The 21,914-nt window shown below is 31.8% G+C and overlaps 1 protein-coding gene across 1 annotated transcript; it reads left to right on the forward strand.

The window, feature by feature from the left end:
* The first annotated feature begins 708 nt into the window (after positions 1 to 708).
* Positions 709 to 15,537, forward strand: Syt14 (Synaptotagmin 14). The gene is made up of 10 exons (XM_077444516.1): positions 709 to 1,019; positions 8,076 to 8,249; positions 8,348 to 8,418; positions 9,724 to 9,951; positions 10,028 to 10,189; positions 10,264 to 10,372; positions 10,461 to 10,618; positions 11,048 to 11,188; positions 11,277 to 11,441; positions 14,804 to 15,537. The coding sequence occupies exons 1-10, from the start codon at positions 986 to 988 to the stop codon at positions 14,999 to 15,001; spliced, it is 1,440 nt and encodes a 479-aa protein (XP_077300642.1). The 5' UTR covers positions 709 to 985; the 3' UTR covers positions 15,002 to 15,537.
* The last annotated feature ends 6,377 nt before the right edge of the window (positions 15,538 to 21,914 follow it).

Below are 21,914 nucleotides of genomic sequence, written 5' to 3' on the forward strand. Positions count from 1 at the left end.
AAATTGCCGTACAGAAAACTGCCCAAATATTGCTCAGCAAATGCTTTTTTTTCTTATGAGATTTGGGCAGTTTTGAGCAATATTTGGGCAGTTTTCTGTACGGAAATTTTGCTGTGCGACGAATTTTCGTGCAATAGGAGACCGCGCGAGCGATTTTCGTACCGGCGGTTATCCTGGTAGCGATTCACATTTGGGATGTAATGACCGAACCTGTGAAGATACAGCATTAGAGTAGAACACTGCAAAATTTACCTCTAAAAACTCATACTAGTAGGAACCCAAAATTTTTGACAAGTTCACTTTCGTTAAACCAGTGGTGTCACCAGTGGTGTCCCAATTTTGGAACAATGGATTTCCAGTTTTTTTTTGGTAACTTTTTCACCCAAGTTTATTTTTCTACTTCTCTTTTCTATACAGAACACACAACGTTCCATACTTCTCTGAATGAAATCAAATAATAATAAAAGTAAACATTCATTCCATTGCCAATAATTTGTGGTCAAAAATGAACTGTCTGCAAACTTTCACTACAGAAAACAATGCAAAGACTACACCCGAATCTCACAAATCCGTCCTTTGTTTCACACATAGAATCAGTTAATCAGGCCTATCTTATTTGTTGGCAGTGTCTATTGTCTAGCAACAAGGAGGGTTGCGCATGTGCGTAAAATGAGCACTACCCCATTGTGCAATGCAGAGTAGGGGATCAGTGTTGGCGATCCCATAGCCCCGACACCACCGACACCACCGCATATCGATTAACCCCCCATCCTTCCCTTATCACCCACACCGACTGATCCCCGCGCGGACTGGTCCAAACCGGAAGTGGTTCACTCGATGGACCAAATTGTCGTGACAAATCGATCGTGATTGTCGAACGCGGACTGTCCCATTTGAGAAGATAAGGCGTCCCAATTTTGAAAAGTCGTAAGTCGACCTCGTACGCAGTTCATCCCTCACGTAGGCAATCCCGACTTCCGCCACCATGGTGATAACCGGCGTAGAAAATTCCAGCAATCGTGAGTATTTTTCAATATGATTTTTGGGATTTGATTGTATTTGTTTATAATACGATCGCAATGTATTCAAGACGATTTATTTTTAGTTTCAACGTAGAATTTTCTCCACTTTTATCATAACACCCCAACGATTCATTTTCATGTGAATTCAAAATGAATTCATTTATAAAGTTTTCAACTTTTAAATGTGGTTTTTAATTTTTTTTTTTTTTTTTGATTTTTAAATGTTCTTTTTTTTATTACGAAATTATGTTTACAATACATCTTATATCTATTTTAATAGCTACTGATCTACTGATCATTTTCTATTTTACAATTTAATTTAATTTGGTTAGTAATCATAGTATTATATTATTCTAATGTTAATCTACAGCATAATAGGAAAAAGAGCTCAAAAACCTATTTACAATCCTTATAAATGCTCATAATACATCTAATACATAATATTAATTAAAGACTCTCTAGAAATGTGGTTTTTAATAAACTGTACACTTACTTGGGCGATTTTTTTTTTATCATTACCGGAAACAAATACCTGGACATTGTGGTGAGCACTTGCCCAAATGATTACATCCCACATTTTATTATATTTAAATAATTTCCCATTTTTAAATAATTTATTATCAAGAAAATGTGATAAGATGTCGATCTCCACACACAATTTCTAATATTTCATAATAAATGAATTTTTCTTATGTTATTAGAGGTAAAATAATGTTAAATTGTGTGGTAAATTAAAAAAAAAATAACGATGGATTTATTTTAATTTATGATGGAAAATTTACTTTTCAATTTAAATGCAATTTACTGATGATACGGAGGGAAGTAAAATCCCTATCTATATACATATGTATATAAAAATGAATGTCTGTGTGTGTGTGTGTGTGTGTGTGTGCGTCTCGAATAGTCTCCTAAACCACTCAGCCGATTACAATGGAACTTTCAGGATGTATTGTATGCATGTCCGGGAAGATTACTGTGAAAAAAAAATGGGAAAAAACGGGAACGGAAACGGGAAAAATGGGTATGACAAATAGGACATGTTTTTCCGACAAATAGGAACGGGAACGAGAACGGGAACGGGAACGGGAACGGGAATTGCATGCGGTATTATGGCATTGCAACGCATGCCGGGGTTCAGATAGTAATCTATAAAAATAAATCTACATATAAATTATAATATAAAGAAAACAGTAAATCAATCAGAAAATTAACAAAATAAAAACAAAAATAGTGGACAGACTGATTGATATTTAAATATATTATGAAAATACATCGATGAACCAAGTTGGAAATCCGCAGTTCCAATAAGATCATTAGATGACAAAAGCACACAATGACATAAAAGATAAAGAAAACAAATAACAAATCTAGTTTAATCAATCCAGATTTAAATTATATTGTCAAACTTATCCTGCAAAATAACTCCACACATACATATATATTTACATATGGATTATTTATCATCAATTATTAAATTTACGCGTAAACGAAATTTTAAAGAGAATAATAATTATAATGTACATGTGTACCTATATATTTTTATTTGTACATAATAACGAAAATTTTAGTTTCAAACTTGCTATTTACATACACATGTACACTGAATGGAAGGATAATAAAAGTTTTCGACAATAGACACAATGGAATTTATGATTCTGTTATGAAAATTATTTTCAAGGGCACAAACTAAATCGAATTGTACACCTTGGTTTTTTTAAAACACCTTGAAATTTAGGTGTTTATTAAATTATAGTTAGTTTAGCAAAAATATACGTCGTAATTTTACAGAAAGCCAATATTCGGGGTATTATGAAGTTCATTAATATTACAGGACACGTATTACAATAAACTACAAAGAAAAATGTCTTATTGATTTTACAACAAAGCGAAAGCAATATGTATATTTAATTGAAAACGTACACTCATAGGTAATACCGCGTAAATGAAACCCCTCCTGTTAGCATTTAAAACGCTATAATTTTCTTTCAAACACGCAACACTCGAAACGTATCTAAACAACTGAATAATATATACATTTATCTTTATTTAAATTATTTGATTAATCGAATTTGGTCATTATCTGAAACCATATATCCATTTTATATTTCGCTGTTTGTATACAGGTTATATGCAGTGGCGGACTGGCCATACAAGCGAACATGCCCGATGGCATGTGGGCCCCGCTATCTGTTAGAAAATATGGGCCCTCAGTAAAATTAAATAACTTTTTAACTATTTATTTTATTTTATTTTATTTTATTAATTGAAAAATCAACAGACAGGATGTACATAGATATGTATACAAAAACAAATAGTAAATAAATAATATATGTAACATCCGAGTCCAATAATAGATTTTTACAAAAATGAAAAAGATAAATATGAGGAAAACAAATTAAAAAGTAAAGAATAAAGGCATGACAAAATATGTAGAACATTGCATAATTAAACTATAGTATTAAAATATTTGGAAAAGGTTATAAAATAGAATATAAGAAGAAATGGAAATTTACAAATATAAAACAAATGAAAAAGGTAAATACAAAATAAACAAATGAAAAGGAAAAGAATGAAAGCTATAATATGATTAAATAGCACATTACATAACTAAACTAAAGTATAAAAATATTGGAAATATTGGAAAAATAGAATAGGAGAAGAAATGAATCAATCGGTCAAGATTCTCTTGATGTTAGACCTGAATTGATGTAGGGAAATACCAAATAGATCAACCTCATTCAGCTCTCCTCTATTTATAGGATATTGCAACTTTGGGACCTAAAGTTTAGGTATTTCAACAAAACAAATTTCTTACGATATACACAAACAACTAATACCTGCATTAACAGCCCAAGGATTGGCTAACTTGTTTTATTAGGCTCGAAATGTAAGTTTCAACATTTGCGTGGGCCCTTTTGCCGGGCCCATTTCCAACGTCAATATTATGTATATACCAATACCTTTGTAACAACTAACTACTGAAATAAAAATGGGAATAAACAAATTTTCGTGAATAATATAAACAGAATTGCTTAAAACAATTTTGATAGGACGATTCATCATCAACCAGCGATTTAAATTTACTTCATACTTTCAAAATAACATTTGATTATACTTCGATGATATAGTAAGATTTAATACACAATTTTAAACAGTTTCCGTATATAAAATCTATTCCTAATCTAGACACATCCATGTAAATAGAAATATAGGATAGGGGCCCCCTCCCCAAAATCCCGATTTCCGATTAACATTAATTGAAAATATTATGCATTTTTTTCAGGGACGTAATTTGGGGGTCCATAGGGGGGCACTCGCCCCCCTAAACTAAGGAATAGTGTGAATTTAGAAAATATTATGAATTTAATGATTAATGAGATACTATGGATCTATGAATGCTACGTTTATTTCTTATGTACATATGTTACTTTTGGGTAACTAATAAAATAATCGCTGCTATGTGCTTTGAAGAAAAACAAAACAAACCTTTATCTATTGTTATTACGTACATGTACATAGATAAAGTGAAAAGACAGTTGGTAGAAATTAAGTTAATTGATAGTTTTTTGATGACTCAGTTTGATGGTCGATTAATGTTGACCATGTGAAGATTTGTGGAAAAAAATTTTCGCCCGCGGCGCTTTTTTCTCTTTACATAATATTTTTTAAAGTACTCCGGAAGATATAAATGTATCACCCTATATTGATATGACCAATTAATCTGAATTATCTCTTGTAGACATTAATTATATTATATGTGGACGTAGCGGTGACCGTCACCGCAGCGAAAATTGAAAATCGAAAATGTTTTTTTACCATGCATACATATGAAGAGCGGGTAGTATATATGTATGTATATCAGTGGCGTGCGGTAAAACTATCTCTCCCCCCGTCATACAGCCTCACTTAATTTGCGCAGGATACAAGAGGAACAGGCTTTTCCTCTCGTATCCTGCACGCGCACATTAAACGAATTTGTACGACAAAAAGAGAGAGCATTTCACTGCACGCCACTGATATATATTATATATACATAGTACCGTTTAACATGCATACATTCTTTTCGATCTTTCGACTTAAGATCTTTCGATCTTCGATCTTTGCTTTCCGATATTTACTTTTCGATCTTTCGACTTTCGACGCCGTGAACCAGACCCATGTAGGGTTTTTTTTTTTTTTTGAAGAAAAAAAAAAGGTGCTGGAACTCACTTCTTGTTAAGTTTTTTTATTGGAAAAGATTATATTCAAATTATATTATATAGAATATTCGTTTGAAAAATGCTAAGATAAAAAGGTGCCGGAACGCCGTTCCACCGCGTTACGTGGGAAAAAAAGCCCTGGATGTTTGTATTATTTAAGTCGTAATATTATCGACAGTTTATCAAATTCTGTTTCTTTTTACTTAACGATAACAGGTTTAACGGTTATTGATGAAAAAATATTCGTCAATATTCGTTTTCAAAACTCTCATGTTCCTATAAAAAAATGTATAAAATTATTAATGACCGTACATATGTTTTATATCTAATCTGAAACTTCCTTCCACATGTTTTTACTTGTTGATTTTATTGTATCGTTTTAACGTTGACTCAAAGAGACAGTCTCGTAGAAAATAAAATAAAGGCGTTAGATAAGTATTACATTGTTTCAAATGATTTCATTTGTAACTAAATATAATACATTTACGCACTCAAAAGTGGTATCAATACGTGCTGGGTCGGTAATGGAGTCGTCGACGCAACTTGGAAGTGTCGACACAAATGGAAAATCGATCTTCGATTTGACTCCTGAACAAACTCTGACTCATTATTGGGTCACCGATCACTAGAAACGCTGACGATCGTATTTCGTAGAAAATGTCCAAATTACCTACCCCAAATTGTATAGACGCGTATCTTGTAACATTGTTACCTCAGGTAATACGATATTACTTTAATTAAGATTTGTCTCCTTTGTAATTTGATACATTGTGAGATTGCCTCTGGTACTACAACTTCACGATTCTTATAAATATATGTACATACATACATATATGTATGTATGTAAGTAATTCTAGAGTGCCACTCGGTATATGTGTCCTCGATGCGGTGCAAACGATCGACAAGCGCCAGACAGACTGAACCACAGATTAACGACACGTGTACCTTATGCGTGCGCACTGCTCGCACTTACACTAAGCGAAATCTACCTGAAGTCCCGACATACCTACCCTGTATACGTTCTGTGCTTCTGATACTTTAGTTCCGAATTTTACCTTATTAAACTCGCCAGAAAGATCCAACTCAATTTTAATAATTACCATTTTAATAATTGCATCTGTGCACATCAAAAGGTTTGTCATCTGATGCGCAATCTATCATTCGTGAAGTCGAGAATTGCGTTTAAAGCAGCCATCCAGTTAATCTGTGGTTCAGTCTGTCTGGCGCTTGTCGATCGTTTGCACCAAACCCATGTGTCCTTAATATACACCTACATATACATATGTACATACGTTAATATGTACATATGTACTTCTGCTATAGATATTTAAACTACTTTTGACTAGATGCTAGTGCTATGCATAAACAGATTCGAACAAACCAAACCTGTTTTCGGTTTTGTTTGTTTTTGCATTTTACGAAATATTTACCTGTGAATTTACAAGAACAGATAGAATAACTCGATATTTTGAAATTATCAGTCATTTTTTAAATCCTGACAGTTTTTTTGGATTTTACTGAATCAAAAGACAATATTGATTGAACTATTATTTTCTAAACAACCTTTTAGCTGGATTTCCATTCCACTACAGCTCCATGAAACTTTAATGGTAAGAACACACTCAAAAGTACATATGTATGTAGACTCCAACGGTGAGAATCGTCATTATTAATTCGTGCGATCTTATTATTTGAGACAAGCTTCCTCTACATTTCTACATTATGGCAATCACCGTTGTCGATCACTGTCAATCCTATGTCAATACAAGGATAATATATAACCGAAAACACACGAGGGAGACGGGGACGGTGGGGGGGATACTTGCGAAGGGACGCGTCGGTACATATTTGGCGTACCTATCGTACTCAGAGAAATGTAATATTAATAGAAGTGGTTTTAGGTGTTCTTTTGTTGTCAAGTGACATTCTGTCCACAGACAGATCTAAATAATTTTAGCATCAGTCGTATTTGACGCTTGATGCTCGACGTATGTCCGATAAAAACTTCTCTGCTTGTTTATATTACTCGCAAGATGGGCAAGCATCGATAAAAATTACACAATACATTAAAAAACACACAATAAACAACATGGGATACATTTTTATACGTAAATTGATCCGATTGTATTCCGTGCGATGTAGCGTATTTATAGAGACGTACCACGTAAAATTGACAACAATTATTTATTCGTAAGGGCCCCTCTATTCTTATTACATCTCTCTGATCGTACTACGAAAGGTTTTTACAAGATTTTTATTAGTTTTTCTTTCGCGCTGCGTATCTTTCTGTGTGTCTTTGCCTTAAAGTGGCTTAAAGCAACGCACTTCAATGTGAAATATTTATACATATTTGCCTCTAAAGAGACGCTTGAAGGTTTTTTCATACCTATCCAGCACGACCCGTAGGTGTCATGCAAGTACGGATTGTATTCTTTGGTACATTCTATATGGACGCGCATGAATGCGTAAATGCGCATGCGCGAATGGAGTATGAATACGTCCATATAATGTACCAAAGAATACTATCCGCACTTGCATGACACCTGCAGGATACGGGTCGGGCTGGATAGGTATGAACAGACCTTGATCGATGAGCCACAACTGTAAATTGAGAGGATTAGCAAACCTAAAAAATATCTTTTGATGTTTATCTATAAAACATGTTTAATAGATAAACAAACATTAAAAAGTTTGTTTTGCATAGAAACTACACAAAGGATTGGTTGAATGCACACGCGTTTGTAAAACATTCCTTCATCGTAAATAAAACAAATGATTAAACGCAAGAATGCTTTCATTTCAGCTGGAGACTAGAATAATATAATTATATCTAATTCGTTTTATTATATTACAGCGGAAGCAACTACGTACGTCTCGGCCTTCGCAGGACTAGCAGCCATAGTACTAATGGTTCTGCTATTCGTAAATAGGAGGTATTTCTTCAGTGGATCATCTGCAAATACTGTGTGCAGTGAAATCATCCACACAAGCAAAATTGTACCAGTCAGCAGCCGACCAAGAGGATTAGGTCATCCTTATTTTCTGTTTATTCATCTAATATATAATCAAAACACATTTTATTTTGTTTTTGACAAAAATTTACTTAATCAAAACTTAACTTTATAGAAAGGACCTATTCGTTCGACGCATCAGAATCCGTTGAAGATTTGGGTGATCCGTTGCTTTATTTACCACAGGTTTGGACTTTTTTTTATATTACAGATAATATGAATATTCTCGATGCGGTGCAAACGATCGACAAGCGCCAGTCAGACTGAACCACAGATTAACGACACGTGTACCTTATGCGTGCGCACTGCTCGCACTTACTCTAAGAGAAATCTACCCGAAATCCCGACATACCTACCCTGTATATGTTATGTGCTTCTGATACTTTAGTTCCGAATTTTGCCTTATTAAACTCGCCAGAAAGATCCAACTCAATTTTAATAATTGCATCTGTGCACATCGAAAGGTTACTCGTCATCTGATGTGCAATCTATCATTCGTGAAGTCGAGAATTGCGTTTAAAGCAGCCATCCAGTTAATCTGTGGTTCAGTCTATCTGGTGCTTGTCAATCGTTTGCACCAAACCCGAATATTCTTGATTTTTCCTCTCGGACATGTTTTGGTTATCATATAATATTTATTTAGATAGGACTAATAATGTTAAACTATTCACATTATATGAACTGCTATTTTGTATCGTCGTTTAAACGAATTAGAAGTTAAATTGATTAAAAATATATTATATAAATATGCGCGAATAAATACATATATGTACTTATCATCATGTACCTAGTCATCAGCAATCTCCGGACATAAGTTTTTCCTTGAGTGACCTTTACGTATCCAAACCGTTGTGGAGTGAAGATAAAATTCAACTTGATTTGAATGTTTGCTTATTTAAACAGCAATATGCTTATCAAGGGACGGTAAACCCATATCCTGAAAGATAAAAAACATGACCGGAAGTAACGCAAGTGGGTGTACTTTTATCAAATTATATACTTCCTTTAAAAATTCAGTTCGCAGTTGGAACCAACGATGGATAACTGTTGTTTACCTTTTTTAAATATCAATTGGATGAAAAGACATGGACGCATGAAAAAAGTATCGATTTCGTTAAATTTACCTGTTTTTTTTGTACTACAAATAACGATTACGCCAGAAATTAAATATTCAACAGTTTGGCATTTCTTTTCAATCCATTTTGGCCCATTCGTAGACACTTTTCAAATAATGTAACCGTTTCAAACATACAGCACACACTTATTACCTGTATATTTATACTAAATATAATCATTCGTGCTTTATTTATATTATTAAATACAAATATTTACATCATAATACACATAAATATAGTGAAACCAAAAGCTAATTGAGTCAATAATATAGTTTCGAAATTGAAAAATTGAATAGCATAGGATTCAATACACACAACAATAGATATATTTCTAGTGTAACTAATAACATTTTTATTCATTTATACATATTTACAGAATGCAACACCTCAAAACTTTTCCGACATTGAGAGAGGAGAGAAGTTAATTCTCCCCGTAGCTCGTTCTGAATCAGCATGCACTCACAACTCAGTAGAATCAAGCCTCAAGGAGACTAGAATCGATTCGGTAGAACCAATACCTCTAGATCAAAACGCAAGAATAGTAGCATATCATCAGTTGGCATTGACACAAAGTAGCGTGGAGAGCGATGCCACCAATCAAGATGTTAGCATCAAAAATATATATGTTATATAAGAAAAGTCAATAGCTAAAATTCTAATTGCGTGTTTGATTATTGCAGTGTATTGTAGTATTATCCCAAGATACTTTTTCACATTCTGGTAGCTGTGGATCAGTGGAAGTCGCTTTTCTCTATGATGCACCAATGAGAAAAATGACGGTTCACGTTCTGCAAGCAAGAGACTTGCCACAAAAAGACAGAGGACAACCATCTCACACACAAGTACAATAAAAATATATTGATATTGGAAACTTCAATGAAATATCTATATTTAAATAAAATATTTAATTGTTTAGATAAGGTTATTGATGTTGCCAAGCAAAAAACAAAAGCACAAGACCAAAATCCGTTCCGGAGAGAACCCACAGTTCATGGAAAGCTTCTTACTTCACAGAGTCAATCCAGGTATTTATATGATGGTTAATTTCATTTCATGCTAAAAATATTATAAACATTTTATACATAGTTGATGTATTCCATTAAAATATTACAGAGGAAGTCAACAGTATGGGAGTAAGGTTTCGTGTTTATGGATGTGAAAGGATGCGTCGTCAGAGATTAATTGGTGAAGCAGCCGTACAGTTTTCTTCTTTAAGGCTAGAATTGGAAAATTCTCTTTGGTTATCCCTGCAACCAAGAGCAAACATTCAAGTATGGTTCTATTTATCTCATTTTTATTTATTTTTTGATTTTTAAATGCTTTTTATTATTATGAAATTATGTTCAAAATACATCTTATATCTGTTTTAATAGCTACTGATCTACTGATCATTTTCTATTTTACAATTTAATTTAATTTGTTTAGTAATCATAGTATTATATTATTCTAATGTTAATATACAGCATAATAGGAAAAAGAGCTCAAAAACCTATTTACAATCCTTATAAATGCTCATAATACATATAATACATAATATTAATTAAAGACTCACTAAAGTCGATGACCTAAAGCAGATTGTGTTTAGGTAATCTGTGTGTTATACCTGAAGGGTATAGACATTTTGTTGTAATCACCGAGACTTTTTATTTATTTCAGTTGTTTCTTATGTATATATTTATCTCATAATTTATTATTTGCAGTTGACCGGTTCTACTTGTGATCTGGCCAGTTTGGGACGGTCAGACAGTGTTAGTTCCTGCTCCAGCATGCAGCATGGAGGTGTAGCTGAAATGTTGATCGGTTTAGCGTACAACGGCACAACTGGCAGTTTGGCAGTTGAGGTACACATACAATAAAAAAAATTATGTTAAATATTGAATGCTAAGATCAAATATATTAATCAAATTAACCTTTCATTATTGCTTTCAGGTTATCAAAGGGAGTCACTTTCGCAAACTTTCAATAAACAAAGCTCCTGACACGTATGTTAAACTGTGCATGGTTAGCAGCCTCGGCCAAGAAATGGCAAGATCTAAAACTTCAACCAGAAGGGGTCAACCGAATCCACTATACAAGGAATTGTTCCTATTTCAAGTGAGATATTTTTATATAATACATATAATGTAAATATATAACTACTGTATAGCTATTACCAGTGGCGGACTGGGACTGAAATTAGTGCATGCCAGGCTGAGTCAAAGGGGGCCCACCCAGGGTTAAAAAAATGTGTCCCCCCCCCCCCCATATAACAAAATGTTCTGCTTTCAATCACGCTAAAAATCAAGGGTAAAAAAATAAATGAAAAATTTTCAAAAATGGGAATAAACAAATTTAGGTACACGAAAAATGGCAAAAGCAAAATAGATCCATAAATTACATTGTATACTTCATTTTAACCTTGTCCTAGGTAAATATAATGCATCATAAAAGAATGCGGCATAAAAGCGGCTTTTAATTTCGGTAGAAAACACTCAGGGACGTCATTTCAGCTTTTTCTTGGGGGGGCAGGCAAAGATTGGTCAGATTTCAAAAAATCTTTTTTATATCGGAATAAAAATGGAAAATATTCTTTGCATACACCTTATTGAGTTATAAAATATGAAAAAAATAAGCTTATTTTTTGAAAAAATAATTATAAAAAAATATTACGTAAAAAGCGCCGCAGACGATATTTTTTTTCCAAAAATCTTCACATGATCAACAAAAATCGACCATCTAACTGAGTCACTAAAAAACTATCTTAATTTCTACCGAATATCTTTTCACTTTATCTATGTACATATGTACGTAATAACAATAGATAAAGTTTTGTGATCATGCGAAAATTTGAACTCAGAATCGATCACTGATCACGTTAATATACGAACTTTCGGAAAAATAAACGTTACACATTGTTTTTGAGACAAAACAAAGTAAAGGGGACCTTTCTCACGATTCGCTCTATAGGATGAACAATTTCTAAGAATTTTACCCAAGGCATACCACTTAAAAACCAAAATATACTTGTTTCGAAATAATAAAATCTTTTTTTTTCAAAGCACATAGCAGCGATTATTTTATTAGTTAACCAAAAGTAACATACATAAGAAATAAACGTAGACCCATAGTATCTCATTAATCATTGAATTCATAATATTCACACTATTCCTTAATTTAGGGGGGTGAGTGCCCCCTATAAAAAATCCATAATACTTTCAATTAATGTTAATCGAAAATCAGAATTTTGGGGAGGGGGCTCCTATCCTATATTTCTATATATGTACATGGATGTGTCTAGATTAGGAATAGATTTTATATTCGGAAACTGTTTAAAATTGTGTATTTAAATCTTACTATATCGTCGAAGCATACTCAAATGTTATTTTGAAAGTATGAAGTAAATTTAAATCGCTGGTTGATGATGAATCGTCCTATCAAAATTGTTTTAAGCAATTCAGTTTATATTATTCACGGAAATTTGTTTATTCCCATTTTTATTGCAGTAGGTAGTTGTTATATATGTAGGTATTGGTATATGCATAATCTTGAGGTTGGAAATGGGCCCGGCAAAAGCGCCCACGCAAATGTTGAAACTTACATATCGAGTCTAATAAAAAAAGTTAACCGATCCTTGGGCTGTTAAAGCAGGTATTAGTTTTTTAAATTGTTTTGTTGAAATGCCCAAACTTTAGGTCCCAAAGTGCAATATCCTATAAATTTTTACACACGTGAAATAATGAAAAAGTTATTTAATTTTACTGAGGGCCCATATTTTCTAACAGTCGGTGGGGCCCACATGCCATCGGGCATGTTCGCTTGTATGGCCAGTCCGCAACTGGCTATTACAATCATGACACGACTTTTTGGTAGAACCCTCACTATCTCACATTGTGCAAATAATAAAATTTACTTTTTAACGAAAGTAAATATAATGGTAACAACTACTATTTATTTATAGTGATAAAAAAGATAAGTTTGGTATTTTTCCCTCTCTACGCCTATTTCATGTGTACATTTCATGTTTTAACTGAATCGATACCACCGAAACCACTTGTGCTCAAGATCTAGCTGAAACTATTCGTGCTTTAGTGAAATACTGTAATCGGTGAGTTATTGTCACTACTTAAGGATAAATTTAATTTGCCGAAACTATAGTAAATAAAGTAAAATAAATATTTCACATGCAATTAATTGAAAAATTTGTGCGATATTTCCAATAAAATATGTTATTTTTATTCCCAAATATTACAAAATGGCAAAGTTTCAAAACGATAGAAATAATGTGGGAATTTCAACTGAATCGTTTGCGAAGTGATATATAAAAGAGCCTTGAAAAAAGTTTATAAACATTTACAAAAATAATATTGTTTAATGAATTAGGTAAACTTTCAATGAAAACTATTAGAAAAAAATAAAATCAAATATTTTTTGTTTTAAATTAACATTTATATGTAGATATTTATATAATTTATTAATTAATAACCTTTTACTTTATATTTATACATACATACAAACATATGCATGTGTTTATATAAAAGCAATGAAGCTTAATTTCACTGCAATAGAAAATTGGAGTCTAATCAAATAAAAATGCTTGAAATAGATAAGATAAGATACTTTATAAATACAAGGGGAAGATTGTGAAAGAAACATCGATTTTAAAATGACCGTTTATTTTCTTATCACACGTGAAAAATAAAACTAGGCGCTTTTTTTAATTCGTTACTTCGAAGTTCTCTTTATATATTTAGTTCATAATTTAGTAGCCGTGAAATTAAAAATAAATTAAATGTAGTAAAATTTTGTTGATGTGATGCTCAAATATGTACATTTTTATTATAGTTGAACTAATTATGTATCTCATTTCACGTTTATCGATAAATATGTTTTATATATTCTTAAGAGGGCTGTACACCCGAAACCTTAATTTTGTTGCCGTTCCTTTCTTCGATATATATATTGAGTGAATGCGACAGTTGCGCTTCGACCAGATAAAACGTATTTTAAATCGACCAAATCGAGGTTTCGTATTCTCCTATTTTCTCCTCCGAAACTAGACCAATTTTTAAAAAAAATTCATCATCGGTATAAGAAAGATATTTTCTGTGCAACTATGCGCGTATTTTTTTTAAATCGACCGTTAAATAAGCACGCTGGACTCTTTTCGTGGGTGTAAAAAAGAGGCGATTTTATAGATGTTTGGCGGATCCTAGCTCCTATTAAAAATAACTAATCAAAAAAAATAAAACGATAGATGCATCCCAATGATGGATATCCATAGCATATTAAAAAATAATTTCTCTAGGGCTATAATTGAGGAAGGGAGAAGTGTAATACGTTTGTATGGACAAAGCGCTGGTGTCCAGCCCTCTTAATATAAAACAGTAAATATTTCACAAAACAAAACATCTATGGTTTAACAGTTTATTATTAACATGAGAGTTATATAATTGCTTGAGGTTTCGTTTCATTCCCAGGTGGCATTATTCCAACTCAGTGAAGTGACTCTGATGGTGTCCGTATGGTGGAGACGAAGTGTCAAGAAGAACGAAATGGTAGGATGGTTCTCTTTGGGCTTAAACTCATCTGGACAGGAGGAGGCAGCTCATTGGAAAGACATGCGCGAAGCAAAGGGTGAACAAATCCAACGGTGGCATGTATTGATAGATTCCTGATTCACGTAACAGTTGAACGTGACCGTGAACTGGGTTACTGCTGCTTTTAATTATGCGAAAAATTTTCGTAGTATTTTGCTATGCCCATCTTGATGCTTTCAAGGTTCAGGCTTTGATGTGACAAAACCTTGTATTTGTAAACCTTTTCTGTGATCCGAATGATGATAACGCATTGTATCTGATCACAGACAATTTTTTGTGGAAGTCGACAAAAGAAAACCTCTCCAGCTTGTGTATCCTTATATATATGTATACATATATGTATATGAATAAGAATATTCGATACAGTTGAGCCGATATTGCTCTTCACATTTTCTATGAGAATCTTTGCCTTTGTCTAACGCTATCTAGAATGATCGAAGATTCAAATATGTTGTATATAAATTGTAATATTAATAACAATCTTAACATTTTCTTTGAACCTTTTCCTTCATTTTGAAACGAAAAGTAAATGCATAAATACATAGCCTTAACTTTTTCATTATAATATAGTGTCAATTTCAAAACATTTGTTTGTCAATATAGTATTATATAGCATGCTTTGTTTATAACGATTTTTGAAAAGGCCCATTTTATGACATGTTTTTACTATTACATATGTATATTATTAAGAAATTATGAATTCGATTCATAATTTATACTTACGTGGTATATTTAGTTGTAACCATTAATTATGCTACAAGTATAATCGTGTGCTAAAATTTTGATGTCGTTTTGAGTGGATTTTTCTTCATTTTAAATTTCTTCGTTGATCTTCACAACCGTTTTTGCAATAAGCGTATTTTAATAAATAAGAAATAACATTTACATTTTTATACAGAGTATTTGGCGTGTTGGTAACGATTGATAAATATCAATTTAAGATTTTTATATTATTATTGTATATATAATATAATATATGGAGCGTCAAGACGCAGCACATGTATGTTAAACAATTTGCACAAAAAAATATATATACACGTATACAATTCGTAATCGTATATACATATATTATGAAATTCAATTTAATTAAGTTGTGATTAATGGATGTAGTAACACTTTTTCATTAAAAAAATGTTCCATAGATTTTAAACATTTACAAAAAAAAAATCTATAATTTTTTTAGTGTTATTTACCATGAAAATTCACAATAATTTAACTTTTTCCTAAATATAAAAAAAAGACTTAGCTTTTGTAGTTAAATTTTATATACATACATTTTACAATGACGGACCATAAAGTGTCGTAAATTTTATCATTATTATATTATATATATATATATATATATATATATATATATATATATATATATATATATATATATATATATATATATATATATATATATATATATATATATATACGTACATATGTGTATGAACATTAAATTTGCAGATGTTTAATATTGTTCTTGCAGTATATAGAATTTTTTTGAAGAAATAGTTTCAGATTATAAAAAATTCAAATGCTTTTTTATGGATTCTTCTGAATGCATAATCTATCTCCGAATAACTAACAAACAGGTGAGAGTTGTACGATCACCGTTAACAGCTTAATTTTAAATCTCGAGCTATCAGGGTAAAGGAGTGGCAAATCACAAAAGTATGCACAGAAATATTCCATAAAACGTAATCTTAACCATATGATTGAGTATGAGTATATTCATTTAAATATATTTTATACAATACATATGAATTTACATACATACATACATGCACATGCATATTTCTGTAAACAAATAATATTTTAGTTTTTTTTTATATCGCAATCGTTTTAATATAACAATTAAGTATAAAGCGCACATAAAATTTATTATATTTAAGAAGAATAAAAAAAAATAAACATGTTGATAAGATAGTATTTACATATTATGAACTTTTAAAATTTTATTCCTAAGTACCTTTTTAGAACATACGAATACAATTCTTAACATTCTTATTGATCAAAATAATATTCAAATATTCTGGTAACTGGAATATATTTGCTTGTTTTAAATATTACATACATATGGTGTGATACTACGCAAATATAATGTTTCTATAGTAAAGGTTACTACATTGCAACAAGGCCGGAAGTTTTATCTATGGCAGCTCAAAAGTTGTCTATCTGATGCTTGTGGATTATTGATATACACATTAGTTTTTAAACAACGTTTCGTTAGATTAGTCTTTAAATTTAAATCATTCTGAACGGTGGTTATTTGTGCTAAATTTTGAGGTGCCGGTACGCTCGATTTCGCCAATATTTAACCAATGTTTAAATGTGCTAAAGACACATCTGGTGCCTCACATAAAGCCTGGTGGTATCCTTGATCCTGACAGCATTTTTATGTCATCGAGCTTGGGTGAAAGAAAAGTGGTAAAACATTTCGAAAAAATTAATGTTTTATACTATTTTGATTTTTGATATTTTTATGGCGGGTCGCGTACCGGTGCCGATAAAAGGTGGCCGGACGCCGTACCGGCACGTACCGGCTATTCTACAACCCTGATTCTGAATGAAAAATAGTATATACAATTTTATACACAAGTATGGGGTACATTTTACTATCCTATTTAATTATGCAAATATTTATACATGTGTCTCTCACATATAAAAGTGTTTTAAAATCAAATAATATAAAAATTTAACATTTTATGTATATAAAATTATAAAACATTTTTTGTTTCTAAAAAAAGTTTGCCTTTTTTTCTATAAGTTTGATAAAATCTCACAATACGAGTTTATAATTTACTCCATGTGTTAAATTTTGGATTGTCTCGATTAAATAAGCAATGGCTATTTATTTTTTTCCATCCTTTATTAAAAAATATCGCATTTCCATTAGAAATTTAATCCTTTTAGAATCATCATCATACGAACATGTATAATGTGTCTATGTGAAGTTTATAATATAAAATTAAATTGCACCTAAAACGACGTTTATCTAAAGAAGATAAAAAGTTAATACCTATTGCATTGGAGGACATCCAGTCCCCAAAAATTGCTTTCAATAACAAGTATAATGAAATGGTGCATTACCATTATTATTTTTAGCTCGAAAACTTGTAACATGTGATGCTTTTAATGACTCACGTTTATATACATAGGTATGTTTTGTTTTCGAAAGTCGAAAATCATTTTAAATACATAAATATTTTTATGGATACTCCTGACTTATATTCAATTACTTGGAATTTGCTCTCATATTTAATAATATTGAGATCACACCAAGAAGGAATATCATGTAAAGTTTGGTCACCATTTACACTGGAGTAAGACTCATTTTTTTCTATATTTTTTTCTATAGAAAAGTGGTTTGGTATATTCCTTTATTGTTTTCAATTACATTGTGATCAGTTCTCTTCAAAGCTATGATTTTTATTTGAAATTCATAGCTTTGAAATATTCTCGGTGTTAAATATGACATCATTTCCTAAACGAAATTAGGTACAATCGTGTCAGCACGAGTTTACAGCACCTTTTTCAATTAGAAATTGAGACTATTTTCTTGATATATTTAAGTCTCATTTCACAAAAGCAAAGCAACCGTACAATCTGCGGTGTTTTCTATGAGTAATTTTATTGCACTACATAAAAAAAGTGTATCACGTTTCGAATACATCAACTCTCTGTGTTCGAAACACATGGATTTCGCATGAAATGAATATTTTTTCTTGTCGGTTGTAAAAATCTTCAATCTACTGTGACTGTAAGGATCACCGTCACTAGATATATTTTTCTTGTTTGGAATAAATTGTACTGATAATCCTTGTATTTCTTGACTACATTCATGATTCTCTCAGACTGTCATTTAATAACGATTTTGAGGATTGTCAGAAAAATTGTTTTCGTGTCCACTCTCGTATTTTAATATTAACTTCAAAATTTTTTATTTAAAATTTAAAGTCAATAGGAATAAAAGAACGACGAAAGTTCGCTACATTCCTATTTATTGTCCATGTATTAAAAATGTCTACCAATGACCAAAATTCATGGACCGAGAAACCTCAATCTTTCTTTGTAGAATACATTACGTGACTACTAGTACATCATTGTTGAGAACAAGGTAACAGAACCTTGATTAAGAACTAATTGTGAAATATTAATTATTGATAGATTTATCAATATACAAATAATAATATTTGCATGCTTGTGTTAGAGCACTATGTGCTGGTACTTAATAATAAATAATAAGAATATTATGCTTAAAAAATAGTATTCTAATTATTTGTTGTTGTTTTCCATATATTCACTATATTAACATTGAAAATGTGAACAAAATTATTTTACTTATTGAACATAATTTTAACAATTTTGCAATCACGAACAATACACATATATTAAATTAAGATATTTGCCACTCCTTTGCTAGCATTGTTTGCACAAAAACAGTATGGATTGTATGTGACTGATACATATACATATGTATAAAACAAGCTTTATCTGGAATATATCAGAGGTAGACTATGAAAACTAAATTTTTCATAAAAATGTGTCATTTATAATATTTTTCGAGGTGCAAATCTATGCTGAAGTTTTAAAAAATACTAAAATGTAACAGTTTTAAATCATTGTACTTTCTTTTTACATAAATAGAAGGAATCCATAATAAAAATATTTCAATATGTACTTAATTTATTGTTTAATTCGAAGTTATATAAAACCAGTTTCACTGAAAAAGACGTTACTTATTAATTTTTCCCATACGCCTTCCTTTTTATACACACATTGAATTTTTTACTCTATATGCTGTTATAAATAAATTAACCTAATAGCTGATATAATTTTTATTTTTATATACATACTATGTAGGTACATGTGCGATAAAAGGTACTCTTATATAAAATAATACCATCAACAGTGAATAAGTATGTATCCTTTTAGATGCTAACATCTTTATTAATTCAAATCGTCGTTTTACTTATTTATATCGCTATATTATTAACTCCAATGGGAAATTTTAAGAATTATTTAATGCTAATTAATTTGCCTATTGTCCATATTTAAATGTGGCGCTTGAATTTTTATGCATTTTTCTCGTATCTGTACTTAAAAACTGTCGATTACAAACAATTACTTTTAAAACTTACATATTGTTCGGTTTTTTCATGTTTAATATTGTACTACAACTACATACAAAATCTTACTTTTATTTTCTCTCTAAAAATAAATTAAAGAATAACTAAGCGCTTAAAAAAAAGATAACGCATAAAAAGTTTTTCATTGACTTGAATAACACATCATATTATTGACAGCAAAATAATATAATATTTGTATTCAGACCTGACCTGATCATATTTTATAAAATTTTAATTACGGCAAATTTTTATGTCATAAATTAATAATAAATAAATCAACTTGTACTAATTGAACAATACTACACCAGGGCCCAATTTTTTTTAGATGGCTTTATTTGTATCAGTGAACAAGAGCTCAAAAGATCCTCAGTAATATCATAGGGTTCTTATTTTTTTAAATTTTAAGTGTCCAAGAACTATAACGTTGCCAATACCTGTAGTATATTCTTTAAAAACGTACATCGCGACAATACTCACTTATATAACTTGACAATCAGCTGATATATTACAGTCATTCGATATATAATATAAGATAAGAGATAATTTATCGTTTTAGCGCCTCTTAAAATTTGACCGATTTAAGTTGCCAACACTACATATCTGTATTACTAACTCTCCAATACTATTCGTAGTTTTTTTTCTAATACTAATCACATCTTATAAAATGAATAAAGAATATGAATAGCATATAGAAAAAATTTGGGTGGCTGGCCAAGTCGATAAGAGAAGCAAAAGTAGAATCGAGGGTCCGTAAGCGTGGTGTTGGATGGGTTCGGTGATTATTCCGCAAAAATCGATCTCGCGCACGTCACTAAAATCTCGATCATGGGACATCTCGCACCTAAAAACTCCATAAATCGAAAGCTTTACACGCGAAAAATTGTACTAACAAGAACTCGAATGCCAGATATTCCATTTTCGCAATTTTTGGAACATGCGCGCGATCGTAATTTGCGCAATTATCCGTTTACCGTTGGATGAGATGCAAGTCGAACACCAAATTACGAATGTGTGCGTGAGTAAGTGGTCAAATTATAAAGGACGTAAAAATGATAAATTACCAGAGAAACATCACTCGATGACAACGGCCCAGATTTGAAGCAACTTTAGTACGCGGGACAGATGTGTTGACCGTGCCCCGGTCTAAGAAAACACCGTTTCTGTTTGTAAGAGGATCATTTATTTTAGTTCAATTGTTACAATGGTTATTATATGTACGAAGAGGTTGAGCTTCGGAGAAGTGATCTGGTTGAACTCCAGAGGTTCACTCTGGTGTTGGGAGCTGGTGCGTCGCTTTATATACGTTCTGGCTTGTAGCGTGCCGTGTGCAGATGCTTTGTCTTCGTTTCCAAGACACGTGTGTTGGGAATACGTGTTGACCTATTTTCGAGGCGTGTGCTTTTGTTACACGCATGATTTATTGCTATGGGGTCAGCGCCAGGACATCGTTCGTTTGAGAATGTGGTCGTGTCACGAGTAAATGTCTTTTTAAGACACGTGTCACGGTATCATGATGACATCACTGTTGGGTTTCGTTCGTTTTACGACCGAGCGATGAATTCTTTCTTCTGGAATGGTCGAAGGGGTCGTTGCCCTTGAGTTATGCATGTTTGTACAGGATCGATGATGAGATCACTGGTATGGGGGATGAACGAATGAGACGACTGGCATATTGATGCACGTGCTTTATTTATGACAGCTGAAGGCAGAGTGAGGTAGATACTCTGAACGGTAATTGGAATATTCGTCACATTGGGGTGGTCACAAAGACAATTTTTGTCATGAAAATCGCGAATACACAATATTTGGCACTCAAGTTCCCGTTACTATGATAGTTATCGTTAGTATGATGGACTTTTCGGCTGCCAGATGTT

This window comes from Arctopsyche grandis, chromosome 13 (genome assembly GCF_051622035.1).
Source record: "Arctopsyche grandis isolate Sample6627 chromosome 13, ASM5162203v2, whole genome shotgun sequence".
Taxonomy (NCBI): domain Eukaryota; kingdom Metazoa; phylum Arthropoda; class Insecta; order Trichoptera; family Hydropsychidae; genus Arctopsyche; species Arctopsyche grandis.